The following is a 14,918-nucleotide window of genomic DNA, read 5'->3' as shown; positions in this document are numbered from 1 at the left end:
TTTTTTTTTTTTTTTTTTTTTTTTTGTGATGGAGTTTCACTCTTGTCCCCTAGGCTGGAGTGCAGTGGCATGATCTTGGCTCACTGCAACCTCTGCCTCCCGGGTTCAAGTGATTCTCCTGCCTCAGCCTCCCAAGTAGCTGGGATTACAGGCACTCACCACCTTGCTCAGCTGATTATTTTTAGTAGAAATGCGGTTTCACCATGTTGGCCAGGCTGGTCTAGAACTCCTGACCTCAGGTGATCCGCCCGCCTCTGCTTCCCAAAGTGCTGGGATTATAGGTGTGAGCCATCGTACCCAGCCTGGCCTAAAGTTCTTTACTGTGGGCATATATCACCTTTACCAAAAGAACCTAGGAAAAAAAAAACAAGAGTTAACTAACAAGAACGCTGAGGAAGAGCTGGTTCCAGGCAGGGAGGAAGAGGGCCCTATCTACCGTAATCTCCAGGCTAGTGCCCCAAGTGACAAAGGGCTGGAAGATGATAACTGAGCCCTAAGAGGGGACAGAGAATGCTGGGTGGGGATCCCAGGGAAATACCGAGCAGTCCTATGGCTGGCTCTGAGGTGTGGGGGCTGTGGGTGGGCACATCAGTAAGCATAAGCGACCCATGAGCAGGATGACGCACGTGGCTGATGCACCTCCACCACCGGAGCAACTCCTGGAAAATGCCAGCTGTGGCTACCAAGAGGAAGTCAAGAGCCAATTCTGCTCAATCTATCTGCTTATGTCCTGATAGGGCTGTGCCATGATAAGCCTGGGGGACCCATGTGGCCACACAGGTGCCTTTCTCTTGTAGCTTTATATGTGAGCTGGGAGCTCTTGTAGCTCATGCCGTTCTACTTCCTTCAGGAGCTGGGGACTAGCCTCAGCTCAGTGCTTTCCCCAAGATCCTCAGAGGCAGGAAGCTGCCTGGGCAGGTCTTCCATTTGGGAAAGGGCTGGGTCCTCTGGGTTTCCATACACCCTTGGCCTCACAGATGAAGACCCTACTCAAGCTGGGTCCCCTCCTTACCCACAGATTGAGAGGAACCTGGACTGTCTTCCACCCTCCCCACTCAGGAACCAGTGAGTTGGAAAACCTGGCTTTCAATCTTGGTTCTATTCAGGACAAGCTCCTTCCCTCCCTGGTCTGCACCCTGGCTCTCAGACCCTTCTAGTGCTGACTTTTTTGATTCCCCTTTAGACATTTAGAATCTTGGGCCTCAAGGCCTGTGCATTATATTTATAATTTAGTGATTCTCAAACAGTTATCTTAGGGGACAGTCCATTCTTGGTACTATGAGAGTATAGTGGATCAACCATCTGAGCTGGTGGGCCCACTGTGCCAAGCTTGGAGGAGTGCCAGGTCTTGCCACAATCTTACTGGGGTCCTAGCCAGATCAGTCCAAGCTCCTGCCCACCAGAGGTTCCCCAGAGGCAGGGGTTGGGAATGGAGGAGGCTCAGAGATGAGGCAGGGCCGCCAGATGACACAGCTCAAAGCAGGATCCACACTTCACTCTTTACTCATTGTTTATGGCCCATCCTTGGTCAAGCACAGCTGGCCCCAGGAGTCCTGAAGGCAATTGGGCTGGGGGCTAAAGAAGAGAATGAGAAGCTGAGGCAAGCTCTGCTACAGAAGCTGCAGCTATGCCTCCTGTTTACTCTACCCTGCCCACCTGAGCGATGCCAGCCATGGTGCTGGTGGGGAGAGGAGGCAGTTCCCTGCCACCATTAATCCAGCAGTTCCTTGATACACCAGCAGCAGAGGAGGATGTAGGTGACTTCCTTCAGGGTCCGCTGGAAGCCCTCCCACCCTGTGCCCATCTTAATGACAGGCACCTGTAGCCCAGTGTCTTGAGGGGCCCCTCCGAGGAAGAAAGGTAGGGTTTGGGCTAGGGGCTGTGTCCGGGGCTGCATATGGGCAGCAGTTCTGAGGAAGGGTGTGGGAGCTGCCTCTAGTGCCTTTTATCAACACTGTCCCCACCCCCTTCAGCCTCATGACTACAGAGACAAAGGATCCAGGGTTTAGCAAAGGGAAGGTTCTAGGCCTGGGAACAGGCTGAGTCAGCCCCTCTAGACAGGGATGGGAGGGTGGGGTTAGTGGGAGGGAGGGCCTGGCCACTCCATCTTTCATCCTCCACAGCTAGGCCAAGGCAGCTTCCCCTCTTCCAGCCCGGGTGTTGCCCTGCCTGATTGCCCTTTTCCCAGTGGTTGGTACAACTCCTGCTTCCGCCCTCTGGTGGGCTCCTGCTGAGGCTGACATTGAGAAGCATCAGTGAGAGCTCCTTTCCAGCCTGTTCTGCCCTGCCCCTGGGCCCCTTAAAGTGAGCACAGCCAGTCAGAGCTGGCAGCATTTGACCCAATTCTGCTTCTCCCATCCTCTGGAGCAGGAAGACACAGCTAGAGCAACAGGCACAGTGAGAGGCATGGTTTATTGCCAGGTTATACCCTAGAACCCTTCCTCCTAGGGTGGGAGGTCATGTGCGGGAGTTTCGCTCCTCTTCTTCGTTCTCCAATAGGTAGGCTGGACGGTACGTGGGGTGTCCTCCTGGGCTCAGGCACTTCAAAGCCGGGTTCCGCACGGTATTCTCCCGACTCCCCAGTGATGTGTATCTGGAGCAGGGAGGGTGGAGGGCAAGCATGTGGTAGGGTGTGCAATCCTACTGGCCCTCCCTATTCCAGCACCCTAAAAACTCCCTTACCCATTCCCTTCCCCTAATACCCTTACCCTCGGTCATACAGGATACAGTACGGGACAAACAGCTGACGCAGAAAGTCCCAGATGTCTCTGTAGGTCCAGTCCTGGGAGGTCAGAGTAATAGAATAGTCACAAATGCTCCCCTCTCCCACTTCTACCCCTGCTGTCCTGGGAAGGGGCCCATTGATGGCTCTTCTGCTCCCTTGGCCTCTGAAGGAGGGCTTGCCATCTGATTCTCTGGTATAGCTTGCTCTATGTATGCAAAGAGAAAGATAAGGACTTCATCTCCTCTACTCTCTGCTTTCCATTCCTGAACCACCCTCTACTGCAAGGGTGGAGCTCCAGGAGGACAGGCAGAGACCATGTCTGTCTATTTATTTATTTTTTGAGACGGAGTTTTGCTCTGTCGCCCAGGCTGGGGTGCAGTGGCGTGGTCTCGGCTCACTGCAACCTCTGCCTCCCGGGTTCATGCCATTCTCCTGCCTCAGCCTCCTGAGTAGTTGGGACTACAGGCGCCAGCCACCATGCCTGGTTAATTTTTTGTATTTTTTGTAGAGACGGGGTTTCACCATGTTAGCCAGGATGGTCTCGATCTCCTGACTTCATGATCCACCTGCCTTGGCTTCCCAAAGTGCTGGGATTACAGGCGTGAGCCACCGTGCCCTGCCCTATTTTTTTTTTTTTTTTTTTAGACAGGTCTTTTCTGTTGCCCAGGCTGGAGTGCACTGGCATGATCATGGCTCACTGCAGCCTTGATTTCCCTGGCTCAAGCGATCTTCCTGCCTCAGCCTGAGTAGCTGGGACTACAGGCATTGATCAGCCCACCTTGGACTCCCAAAGTGCTGGAATTACAGGTGTGAGCCACTGTGCCTGGCCAGAACTTTCTGTGATGATGGAAATGTTCTATATCTCTACTGTCTAATATGGTGGTCATTTGAAATGTGGCTAGTACAAGTACTAAAGTACTGTATTTTTTTTTTTGGACGGAGTCTCACTCTGTTGCCTAGGCTGGAGTATAGCGGTGCCATCTAGGCTCACTGCAACCTCTGCCTCCCAGGCTCAAGTGATTCTCCTACCTCAGCCTCCTAAGTAGCTGGGATTACAGGTGCCTGCCACCATGTCCCGCTAATTTTTGTATTTTTAGTAGATACGGGGTTTCTTGGTCAGGCTGCTCTCGATCTCCTGACCTCAGGCGATCCACCTGCCTCGGCCTCCCAAAGTACAGGGATTACAGGTATGAGCCACTACACCCGGCCTGCAATTTTTTTTTTTTTTTTTTGAGATAGAGAGTCTTGCTCTGTTGCCCAGGCTGGAGTGCAGTGGTGCGATCTCAGCTCACTGCAACCTCCGCCTCCTGGGTTCAAGCAATTCTCCTGCCTTAGCCTCCTGAGTAGCTAGGACTACAGGTGCATGCCACCATGCCTGCCTTTTTTTTTTTTTTTTTGAGACAGTCTTGCTCTGTTGCCCAGGCTGGAGTGCAGTGGTGCAACCTCAGCTCACTGGAAACTCTGCCTCCCAGGTTCACGCCATTCTCCTGCCTCAGCCTCCTGAGTAGCTGGGACTACAGGCACCCGCCACCACGCACAACTAATTTTTTCTATTTTTAGTAGAGAAGGGGTTTCACCCTGTTAGCCAGGATGGTCTCGATCTCCTGACCTTGTGATCCGCCCGCCTCGGCCTCCCAAAGTGCTGGGATTATATGTGTGAGCCACTGTGTCTGGCCACACCTGGCTAATTTTTTGTATTTTTAGTAGAGACGGGGTTTCACCATGTTGGCCAGGATGGTCTCGAACTCCTGGCCTCAAGCGATCCGCCCACCTTGGCCTCTCAAAGTGCTGAGATTATAGGTGTAAGCCACGCGCCCAGCCAGAACTGAATTTTTAATTGTACTAAATTTGAAAAATTGAGGTATCCACATGTTGTCAAATTCATCCTTTTAAAGTATATAATTCAGTGGTTTTTAGTCATAAGTATTTCATTCTAATTAATTAAAATTTAAGTATAAATAAATAATTAGTGGCTATATTAGACAGCACAGGTCTAAGTCACTATTCTGTCCACAGTAGGAAGCACAATGCCTGCTATTGAATTTGGGCTCAATAAATATTGGTCAAAAGGATGAATGAACAGATGCCACTGCCTTACTTGGATGATGAGGCCCCTTCATCTAGGTTCCAGGCTCTAGCCTCCCGACTACTACAAGTGAGCTAGGGTGCAGTGACTGATGGGGCATGTGAGACTGAAGGCGATCAACCCTCTTCCCCATTACCAGCAGTGGGTTGATGCGCATGAACACAGGCCAGCCTGGATCAGTGGGGCTGAAAGGGCAGAGGCTACAGGAGTAGGGGTCAGTCCGGCGGGTGCCCATCAGGACAGCCTCCAGCTGGGGGTGCCGTGCCTGCAGTTCACCCAGGGCCTGCTTCATGCTGCCCTCAGCTTCCAACATCTGCAGATTATACCTTAGGAAGAAACAGAAGTAGGGGTCGGGAGTGGGCTCTGTCAAGCTTCTCTTGGAGCCCAAACCTCCAGGCCCCTAGTACCTCTTGATAGTGTCCTGTAGAAATTGTTCCAGTTCAGGGAAAGGGGAGATGCTGCGGATATACAGGATCTGGAGGGGGTTTGGAACGTCAGGTAATTTCCTGTGGAGGGGGAAGAATCCACAAGCTTGCCAGCATGGACAGGGAAATGGCTCTCCTGAAACAGCTCACTGTTCTCTTTGGCCCCTAGAACAGACTCCCACCCCTTCTCCCTTTTCCTTGTCCTTTCCATCCATTAGACCCACTTCCTCTGGGAAGCCCACTCTGACCTTTCACCTCTCAAATCTAAGCACGCATCCCTGGTTCAGGTATGTAAATCTCTCATCTCCCCAGTGGACTGTGACCTCCCTGTGGTCAGGGATAGTAGCCTGCACATCCATACACAAGGCTAGGCACATATCATATGCTCAATATGGTGGGAGAATGGAACTGAGAGGTCACCAAGACTATCTCCCTCTTGAACTCCACCTATACACCCCCTTTCCCCTTGCTTTCTGGGATGTGGAACTGGAGAAACAGATCAGGGGTCTTGTCTCCCAGGGGGCAGGCTCACCTCTGCACAGCTGCATGGAAGAGGTGCAGGAGGGCGGTGCAGTCTTTGCCCCCGTTGAAGCCCACACAGAGCTGGGTGAGGCTGTACTGAGCCAGGGCGGTCTCAATGGTCTGTAGGGCACCTGCCACCTTTTCCCCCAGAGAAGACCCTGCCAAGCAGGCAGGGAACAGGGCATCAGATGGACACATATGGCTATCAAAGGGGAGTGAAGGCATGCTGCCCTTGCTTAAACCCTTCGATATCTTCCCAGTTGTCCGAGGATAAAGTCCAAACTCCTTCATGCTGCTCACTAGGCCCTGCAGAGTTGGCCCCTGACCATCTGCCACCCAGCCACACCTCACGGTAGCCTCAGTGTCATTCCTCCGTAGCAGGGGGTGTGGGGTGTGGGCTTCCTTCCAGTCCCCTAAACCCCATGCCGCTTCCTTGCAGGCTATCATTCATACTGTTGGCTCTTGCCCACCTACTGGACCAAATCCTCTTTATCGCTCAGTTTGTGTCACTTGGCCTTCTCTGACCCCAGATCAAGGCTGATCTCCCTGCTGTGGGAGATCACTCCCTACATCACCCCATGCAGGATCACCTGTTTAATGTCCATCTTTCTTGTTAGAACACTGGTCCACAAGAGCAGGGCCTACATTATCCTTTTGGGTCATATCCCCAACACCTAGCACAGTGCTGATAAAAGTAGGTATTCAATCAACGTTTATTGGAAGAATAATGAATTAACAGAAGCTATCTTCTGCCCTCTCTGGGATTTGCAGGAAGCACCCAACAGCCCCTGCATTACTGAGATCTGGGGTGGCACCAATGGCTTTGGGCATACTGCCCCTCCTCCACAAGGTCCCTACCTGATTCAGCGAGTTTGTATACAGCCTCACTGGCCTGCTCCACGGCATTGGGCATGTAGGGGACCAGCGATCCCTGGGGCAAACGGGTAGTCAGGTAGGCCAGGCATTCCTCCAGGGGTCCTTCTTCCTCTGAGTCTAGAGTCAGCTTCACCTGATAGTAGTTGCTGCCCCAGTCAGGGTAGGAACCCAGGCCAAGCCTACGTCCAAAGTGGGCCTGGGCCTCAGCCAGAATGGGGGCAATGGAGGCTTCATCAGCAGCCACATACAGCTCCTTTGAGTGGAACTGAACAGCTGGGTTTTGGAACAGTCCCTTCAGCCCCTCCAGCACCCGCTGCAGCAGCTCTGGAATGCCTGGGAAGAGGTAGACATTTCGGACGGAGACCAGTGGGAATCTGAAGGGATGACCAGTGCGAGGATCTGTGCCGTAATGCAGGCGGGCAGAGGAGGGCACCAATGACAGCTTCTCCCAGCCTTCCCCTCCTAGGGCTTTGGTGGCTGCTTCCAGCTCAGGGTGTGGCTTCAGCTCATCCCCAAAGGCCTGTGCCACTGCCTCAAAGGTCACATCATCATGAGTGGGGCCGATGCCCCCTGCTGTGAGGACATGGGTGAAGCGGTTGGAGAAAGAGGTGACCTCAGCTGCAATGGTGGCTACCTCATCAGGTACAACTGAGACTCGGCAAACCTGGACCCCTAGGGAGCGCAGTGTCCGGCACAGAAAGAAGGTGTTGGTGTCCTGAGTGTGCCCCTGGGGGTTGAAGGGGAGGATGAGGCTGTCAGTACTGTAGGGATGAAGGGCAGGGGGTTGGAGATGATGGCTGCATCCACCTGATGATGCAGTGCTCTGCTCTTTGAAGGACACCACCTCAGGCTGCTGAGGGGCCTGGACTGGACACAAGAGTGGGAAAATCCATTTGTTTGTTTTTAAATCTGGGTCTCTGTCATCCAGGCTGGAGTATAGTGGCTCCATCACAACTCACTGCAGTCTCAACCTCCTGGGCTCAAGGGCCACCTCAGCCTTCCGAGTAGCTGGAACTACAGGTGCGTGCCACCACACTCAGCTCATTTTAATTTTTTTTTGTGGAAATGGGGTCTTGCCATGTTGCCCAGGCTGGTGTTGAATTCCTGGTCTCAAGTGATCCTCCCGCCTCAGCCTCCCAAAGTGCTGGAATTACAGGTGTGACCCATCACGCCTGGCCTGCTTTCTTCTTTCTGTCCCCACTGCCACCAAGCAGGTCCTTAGCACCTTTCACCTGGACAATGGCGACAGCTTCCTGGCCAGGCTCCCAGCCTCCAGCCACAATACTCTGCTCTGTCTCCTCAGTAACCTTTATTAATGCGTCACTGTGATTGCATCACTCTTGGACTCAAAAGCCATTTGTTGTTTCCAACTGTATACAGAATAAAGTTCAAATTCCTTTGCAGAGTATTTGGGGCTGTCTGTGGTGTACACCCTATCTTCTTTTCCAGCCCCATCTCCCTCTAATTGTCTACAATGGGTTTAGTGGTTAAGGGTTTGTGTTCTGATGGCCAGGCGTGGTGGCTCATGCCTGTAATTCCAGCCCTTTGGGAGGCTAAGCGGGGTGGCTTGCTTGAGCTCAGAAGTTCAAGACCAATTGGCACAATATGGTAAAACCCCATCTCTACAAAGAAATACAAAAACTAGCCGGGCGTGGTGGCACATGCCTGTAGTCCCAGCTACTTGGGAGGCTGAAGTGGGTGGACTGCTTGAGCCCAGGGGGCAGAGACTGCAGTGAGCCGAGATCATGCCACTGTACTCCAGCCTGGGTGATAGGGACCCTGTCACCAAAGAAAAAAAAAAGGGTCTGTGTTTTGGAGTAAGAGATTATCAGGCATTAGGCTGGAATCCCATCTCTAAAACTTCCTAGGTATGTAACCCTGCGGAGGTTTCTCAACCTCTCTGACCCTCAGTTTAATCATTAATTGGGCTTTTTTGCCAACCAGGTGTGGTGGCTCATACCTGTAATCCCAGCATTTTGGGAGGCTGAGGTGGGAGGACTGCTTGAGCCTAGGCGTTCCAGACCAGCCTGGGCAACATGGTGAAACCCTGTTTCTACACAAAAATACAAAAAATTAGCTCTAGCCTGGGTGACAGTGAGATTTTGTCTCAAAAAAAAAAAAAAAAAAAAGGCTGGGCAAGATGGCTTATGCCTGTAAACCCATCACTTTAGGAGGCTGAGGTGGGAGAATTGCTTGAGGCTGGCCTGTTTAACATTGTGAGAACCCCGTTTATAAAACACACACAGAAAAATAAAATTTTAAAAAAGAAAAAAAGTGCCAACTTCGTAGAGTTGTTGTGAAGATTAGTAAAATCACATATATGTAGCACACTGCCAGACTCTAGTAGGCACTTAAAATATAAGGGTCATCACCCTGGCCAAAATGGTGAAATCCTGTCTCTACTAAAAATACAAAAATTAGACAGGCGTGCTGGCAGGTGCCTGTAATCTCAGGTACTCGGGAGGCTGAGGTGAGAGAATTGCTTCAACCTAGGAGGCAGAGGTTGCAGTGAGCAACTGTTTGCACTCCAGCCTCAGCAACAGGAGCGAAACTCTGTCTCACACACATACAAAAATAAATAAAAATAGGGGGTCAGGGCTGGGTGCGGTGGCTCACGCCTGTAATCCCAACATTTTGGGAGGCTGAGGTGGGTGGATCACTTGAGGTCAGGAGTTCAAGACCAGCCTGGCCAACATGGCATGGCGAAACCCTGTCCGTCCCTACCAAAAATTAAAAAAAAAAAAAAAAAGGGTCTATTAAGGCTGAGTGCAGTGGCTCATGCCTGTAATCCCAACTACTCGGGTGGCTCAGGCATGAGAACTGCTTGAACACGAGAGGTAGAGATGCAATCAGCTGAGATTCCACCAATGCACTCCAGCCTGGACAACAGAATGAGATGCTATCTTAAAAAAAAAAAAAAAAAAGGGCGGGCGGCGGGGGATGACGCCTGTATCCCAGCACTTTGGGAGGCCGAGACGGGCGGATCACAAGGTCAAGAGATCGAGACCATCCTGGCTAACACGGTGAAACCCCGTCTCTACTAAAATACAAAAAAAATTAGCCGGGCGTGTTGGCGGGCGCCTGTAGTCCCAGCTACTCGGGAGGCTGAGGCAGGAGAATGGCGTGAACCCGGGAGGCGGAGCTTGCAGTGAGCTGAGATCCAGCCACTGCACTCCAGCCTGGGCGACAGAATGAGACTCCGTCTCAAAAAAAAAAAAAAAAAAAAAAGACAAATTTACAAAGAATATTAAAAAAGATTACTATTAAAACTTGACATTTGGCCAAGCTCGGCGGTTCATGCCTATAATCCCAGCACTTTGGGAGGACGAGGTGTGGGAGGATCACTTGAGCCCAGGAGTTTGAGACCAGCTTGGGCAACACAGTGAGACCCTGTTTCTGCAAAAAAATACAAATAAATTAGCCAGGTGTGGTGGCTAACACCTGTAGTCACAGCAACTTCAGAGGCTGAGGTGGGAGGACTGCTTGACCCTGGAAATGGAGGCTTCAGTGAGCTGTGACTGTGCCACTGCATTCCAGCCTAGGTGACAGAGCAAAATCCTGTCTCAAAAACAAAAAAACCCTTGTCATCTGCTATATCCTCTAGTAAGACTTTCCTGATCATTCAAAAGGGATTCATGCCTCCTAGTACCTTCCTTCTAGCTCACTTATCCACTATGCTGAGTACCTTGAGTCATTTCCAAAAAGGCTGAGTAAAACTCTTAAATATACAATACATACACCTGTACCTCCTCTACTCAAGGGGCTTCCTGTCATTGTTGTGTAGCCCCTCTGCCCTCTACCATACTGCTTGGTAAATTGCAATGACTTTTTTATTTTTATTTTTCTTCAATTGGCTCTCAGGTTGAAAAATTGTAGGGACTTTGCTACAAGTTTTTCAGTAGAGTAATTCAAAGAATAAGGGTTAATTTTCCTCCAATATGCTGGATCCACTCCAGGATCCTACTGCAGCAAGGAGGCTCCCACCCTGTCTCATCTCCCTCCATTGAGGGATGCGCAGCAGGCCCTTAAGGACAAGAGAACGCGGCGCCCTCCCCCCTTTTCTGTCCCAGACACACCTTAAGGATCTCATCTCCAACAATGATGATGCCAGCCGTCACGCTGCGCCCCGGGGAAAGTTCAGAGGCCCTAGATGTCATGGTCCTGCCTTCTCTGCCCCTCTGCAAGGCCCTCCAGTAGCCACCCAGACCCCCAAATAGGGGTCGCAAGCACAGGCGGCCCGCCAGGTCTACAGGGCACTGGGGGCCATAGCCTGGGAACAGGGGGTCCTGGGTCGAGGGAACCTGGAGAAGCCAGAAAGGACAACGGGGGAGAGCAGGTGTGCACGTTCCTACTTAGAGGACGACCCCAGTCTTCTCTAACCAGATCCTTGACAAAGCGACTCCTTTATTCCTGCCTCTTTAATAAACGTGTTCCCCAATCCCAACCCATGCCCTTTTAAATGTCTTCTAAGCTTAACTCTAGTCTTAAAAACTCCTTCTCTCTTGAGAACCTACCGCTTTAAGTGTCTCCTCACTTAAAAAGTGAGGTCACAAAAGACCACTTTTGCTGAGCTGGTCTCCTCAAGTGTCTGCTCTATCTTGGGCATCTGTACCCTTTTAAATGTCTCTTCGGGGCATCTGCCCCTTTAAATGTCTACGTTACCCTGGGCCTTGGCCCTTTTCAATGCATTCGCTCTCTCCACCCCCGGACCAAAATCCCGTCTCTTTCTACTTCAGGCTTCTGTACCCTTTCTAGCCCTGAATACCTTCTTCCCACCAAGCTTCAGATTACTGACTCACCTGCCTGTTCTGCCCCTTCACCGGGTCTTTCCCTTGTTCCTTTCCTCATGTCCCGGGGCAGCTTCCGTACTCAAAGTCCCGCCTTACTCACACTTAGCTGACATTGAGTGGTGATTTTGGCTGTCGCTTAGACTGTTTCAGGGTCCCATTGGTATATTCAACTGTCGCTCTCAGGTTTTAGCCAGTGGGTGAGAGCAGGGCCTGATTGTTATAGGCGACAATCACGTGGCCACCCCTCGCCCGGAAATACGGGGGCCGGACCTTAGCCCACGGTCGGGGGCGGGACCTCGGGAGTTTAGGGCGCGAAAGGAGCAGTGGTTGGAGGTGATGTAAGGTCCTAGGGGTGTTTCTGGTGCTGGATTCAAATTATTGTTATGCATATGTTGCTTTGTTTTATTTAATGGGTCAGTTAGCCATGGTTTAAGCTATTTTCATTCACTGTGACTCTAACACTAGGCTAAGGGCTTTTACTGGAGTGAGCAAGGATCTTATTTTGTAGCAGAAGTTGGAGGGACACGGAGAAAGATTATCACCATTGTCTGTTATCACCATTGTCTGTCGGGTACGAAGACCCTGGAGTAGGTGAGCTTTTGGTGTGTGGAACCTTAACTTATCTCTAGTATAATGGACAAGACTAATTACTTAAACTTCTTTGACAAGAAAGAATCCAAAAACTCTCTTCCTCCACCTTGCTCCAGATGTTGCTTAGTTCAAATGACACCTTTCCCAGTTATTGGTCTTGTAGGTGCAAATGAGGCAGCGAATAGGGAATGCCTGACATGTTTACTCTGGATCCTGACATCATCCGAGCTTAGCCCCATTTCAGTTGCCTTTGGCCCAAACATGCATCTTAAAACTTTTTTCCAGTAATAATCTGGGGATCTTCTCATATGCAGATTGATTCAGTAGGTTTGGGTGGGGCCTGAGATCTGCATTTAGCTAGTTCCCATGTGATGGTGATCCCACTGCTCTGTGGACTACATTTTGAATGGTAAGGGCCTGAATTCATTCTTTTTGATTTTTGAGGCGGAGTCTCGCTCTGTCACCCAGGCTGGAGTGCAGTGGCGCGATCTCGGCTCACTGCAAGCTCCGCCTCCCGGGTTCATGCCATTTTCCTGCCTCAGCCTCCCGAGTAGCTGGGACTACAGGCGCCCGCCCCCACGCACGGCTAATTTTTTGTGCATATATATATATTTATTTATTTATTTTAGTTTTAGTAGAGACGGGTTTTCACCCTGATAGCCAGGATGGTCTCGATCTCCTGACCTCTTGATCCACGCGCCTCGGCCGCCCAAAGTGCTGTAATTACAGGCGTGAGCCACCGCGCCCGGCCAAATTCATTCTTTGTAGGACTGCTAAACCACACCTTGTCCCAGCACTTTGGGAGGCCGAGGCGGGCAGATCACCTGAGGTCAGGAGTTGGAGACCAGCCTGACCAACACGGAGAAACCCCGTCTTTACTAAAAACACAAAAAATTGGCCGGGCGTGGTGACGGGCGCCTGTAGTCCCAGCTACTCGGGAGGCTGAGGCAGGAGAATGGCGTGAACCTGGAAGGCGGAGCTTTCAGTGAGCCGAGATTGTGTCACTGCAGTCCAGCCTGGGCAACAGTGAGACTCCATCAAAAAGAAAAAAAAAAAAAACCCTGTAAGATAGATATCATGCTAATTTTACAGACGAGGAACAGGCTCAAAAAGGTGAAGGTTTGCCACACAACCGCAAAACACAGTGAATGGTAGATTCAGGTGATCAGACGTCTATACCATTCTTTCAAGTAATAAGCCCCCCCTTTTTTTTGAATCAGTCTCTGTTGCTCAGGCTGGAGTGCAGTGGCACAAGCACCGTTCACTGCAGCCTTGACCTGGGCTCAAGAGATCCTCCCATCTCAGACTCCAGAGTAGCTGGACCACAGGGGTGCCCCACCATGCCTGGCTAATTTTTGTATTTTTAGTAGAGACGGAGTTTGGTCATGTTGCACAGGCTGGTCTTGAACTCCTGGGCTCAAGTGATTCCCTGCCTTGGCCTCCCAAAGTATTGGGATTACAGGTGTGAGTCCCTGTACTTGGCCCTCATTTTTTTCAATTATAAAAAGTCAGCTCTTTAAAAAAAAAAAAAAAGGGGCAAAACAGGAATTCCACTTGCCTAGTAAACCACATGTTCCAATATCTTTATTAGTAATACAGGTGATATTTGATCCCCTCCCAAAACAGAATACCAAGTCTGTTCTAGTATTTTCCCAGTGGATTCTCAAGCTTAAGTGTACATCAGAATCAGTCAGAGAGCTTGTGTTAAAACATTGTGGTGTCCAACCCTGGGTTTAGGATTCACTAGGTCTAGGTTGGAGCCCAATAATTTGCATTTCTAATGAGTTTTCCCAATGCTGATGCCTGCTATTTTAGGAATAAGTGGATGGAAGACAGAAAAAATGGTGGAGATTAATATCCTTACTTAGTACTACTACTTTGTTAGACTAAAGGGGAAGTTATTATTCTGTGGAATGCTTTTTTTAATTGAGACAGCTTCCGTCGCCCAGGCTGAGTGCAGTGGCGTGATTTTGGCTCACTGCCACCTCTGCCTCTCGGGTTCAAGCGATCCTCTCGCCTCAGTCTCCTGAGTAGCAGGGATTACAGGCACACACCATGCCCAGCTAATTTATTTTTATTTTTTTTGAAGACAGAGTTTCACTCTTGTTGCCCAGTCTGAAGCGCAATGGCGTGATCTTGGCTTACTACAACCTCTGCCTCCCAGGTTCAAGCGATTCTCCTACCTTGGCCTCCCGAGTCACTGGGATTACAGGCATGTGCCACCACGCCCGGCTAATTTGGTAGTTTTAGTAGAGATGGGGTTTCACCATGTTGGCCAGGCTGGTTTCGAACTCCTGACCTCAAGTGATCTGCCCTCCTTAGCTTCCCAAAGTGTTGAGATTACAGGCGTGAGCCACCATGCCCAGCCTGGAATGTTTTCTTAAACAGCTACATTTTGCACCTGTTTTCTCAAAGTTTACTTCTTTACCTACCTGCATAAGATGCCTGAAATTTTTACCCCCAGTCCACACTCCAGACCAATTAAGAATCCTTAAGAATGACTCAGGCAGGCATCAGTACTTGTAAAGCTCCCCAGGTGATTCCAATGCCCAACCAAAGTTAAGAACAGCTGAAAACCTCCCCCAACCGAGGGGCACAGTGAATAGGTCATAGGTGTGCCTATTATTCCTATTAGGAATTGGGACACACAAGCATCCTTTTACCCGTGTGTGCCATTCAAATATTGGGACTATGTTAAAGGCAGTACCCCGACTGTAGGAAGCAGTTCATTTGTTTGGATGAGATGAAGTTGTCCCTATATAACCTCTACCTCGGGCCCGTAGTTAAGAGTGAAATATGTTTCAGTAGATGTTTGACAGCAAGTGTGCTTAAAGTAGATTAAAAACGAGTTATCTGAATGTTAAAATAAACCTCATTATCAGCAAAGAGCTGAGCTTCATTAT

The 14,918-nt window shown here is 50.3% G+C and overlaps 2 protein-coding genes across 2 annotated transcripts; both read right to left on the bottom strand.

Moving 5' to 3' along the window:
* Positions 1 to 1,065: 1,065 nt before the first annotated feature.
* LENEP (lens epithelial protein) lies at positions 1,066 to 2,394 on the bottom strand. The gene has a single exon (XM_023213883.2). It carries the CDS (start codon positions 1,895 to 1,897, stop codon positions 1,712 to 1,714), a length of 186 nt encoding a protein of 61 aa, XP_023069651.1. The 5' UTR covers positions 1,898 to 2,394; the 3' UTR covers positions 1,066 to 1,711.
* Positions 2,394 to 11,646, bottom strand: FLAD1 (flavin adenine dinucleotide synthetase 1). The gene is made up of 8 exons (XM_023213882.1): positions 11,434 to 11,646; positions 10,711 to 10,935; positions 6,617 to 7,361; positions 5,769 to 5,916; positions 5,219 to 5,317; positions 4,948 to 5,137; positions 2,709 to 2,782; positions 2,394 to 2,593 (listed from the first exon to the last, which is right to left on the bottom strand). The coding sequence occupies exons 2-8, from the start codon at positions 10,789 to 10,791 to the stop codon at positions 2,458 to 2,460; spliced, it is 1,473 nt and encodes a 490-aa protein (XP_023069650.1). The 5' UTR covers positions 10,792 to 10,935; positions 11,434 to 11,646; the 3' UTR covers positions 2,394 to 2,457.
* Positions 11,647 to 14,918: the final 3,272 nt, after the last annotated feature.

Source organism: Piliocolobus tephrosceles, chromosome 1 (assembly GCF_002776525.5).
Source record: "Piliocolobus tephrosceles isolate RC106 chromosome 1, ASM277652v3, whole genome shotgun sequence".
Lineage (NCBI taxonomy): Eukaryota > Metazoa > Chordata > Mammalia > Primates > Cercopithecidae > Piliocolobus > Piliocolobus tephrosceles.
Note: the sequence above shows the minus strand (reverse complement) of the source record. Positions and strands in the feature narration are given on the sequence as shown.

What these genes read in the sequence shown, in the direction of transcription:
- LENEP (XM_023213883.2), bottom strand. Translation starts at nt 1,897, where the DNA reads ATGCAGCCCCGGACACAGCCCCTAGCCCAAACCCTACCTTTCTTCCTC.
- FLAD1 (XM_023213882.1), bottom strand. Translation starts at nt 10,791, where the DNA reads ATGACATCTAGGGCCTCTGAACTTTCCCCGGGGCGCAGCGTGACGGCT. An exon ending in TTGGAGATGAGATCCTTAAG is followed by an intron (nt 7,362 to 10,710) that starts GTGTGTCTGGGA and finishes TTCAACCCCCAG; the next exon opens with GGGCACACTCAGGACACCAA. An exon ending in ATACAAACTCGCTGAATCAG is followed by an intron (nt 5,917 to 6,616) that starts GTAGGGACCTTG and finishes CCTGCTTGGCAG; the next exon opens with GGTCTTCTCTGGGGGAAAAG.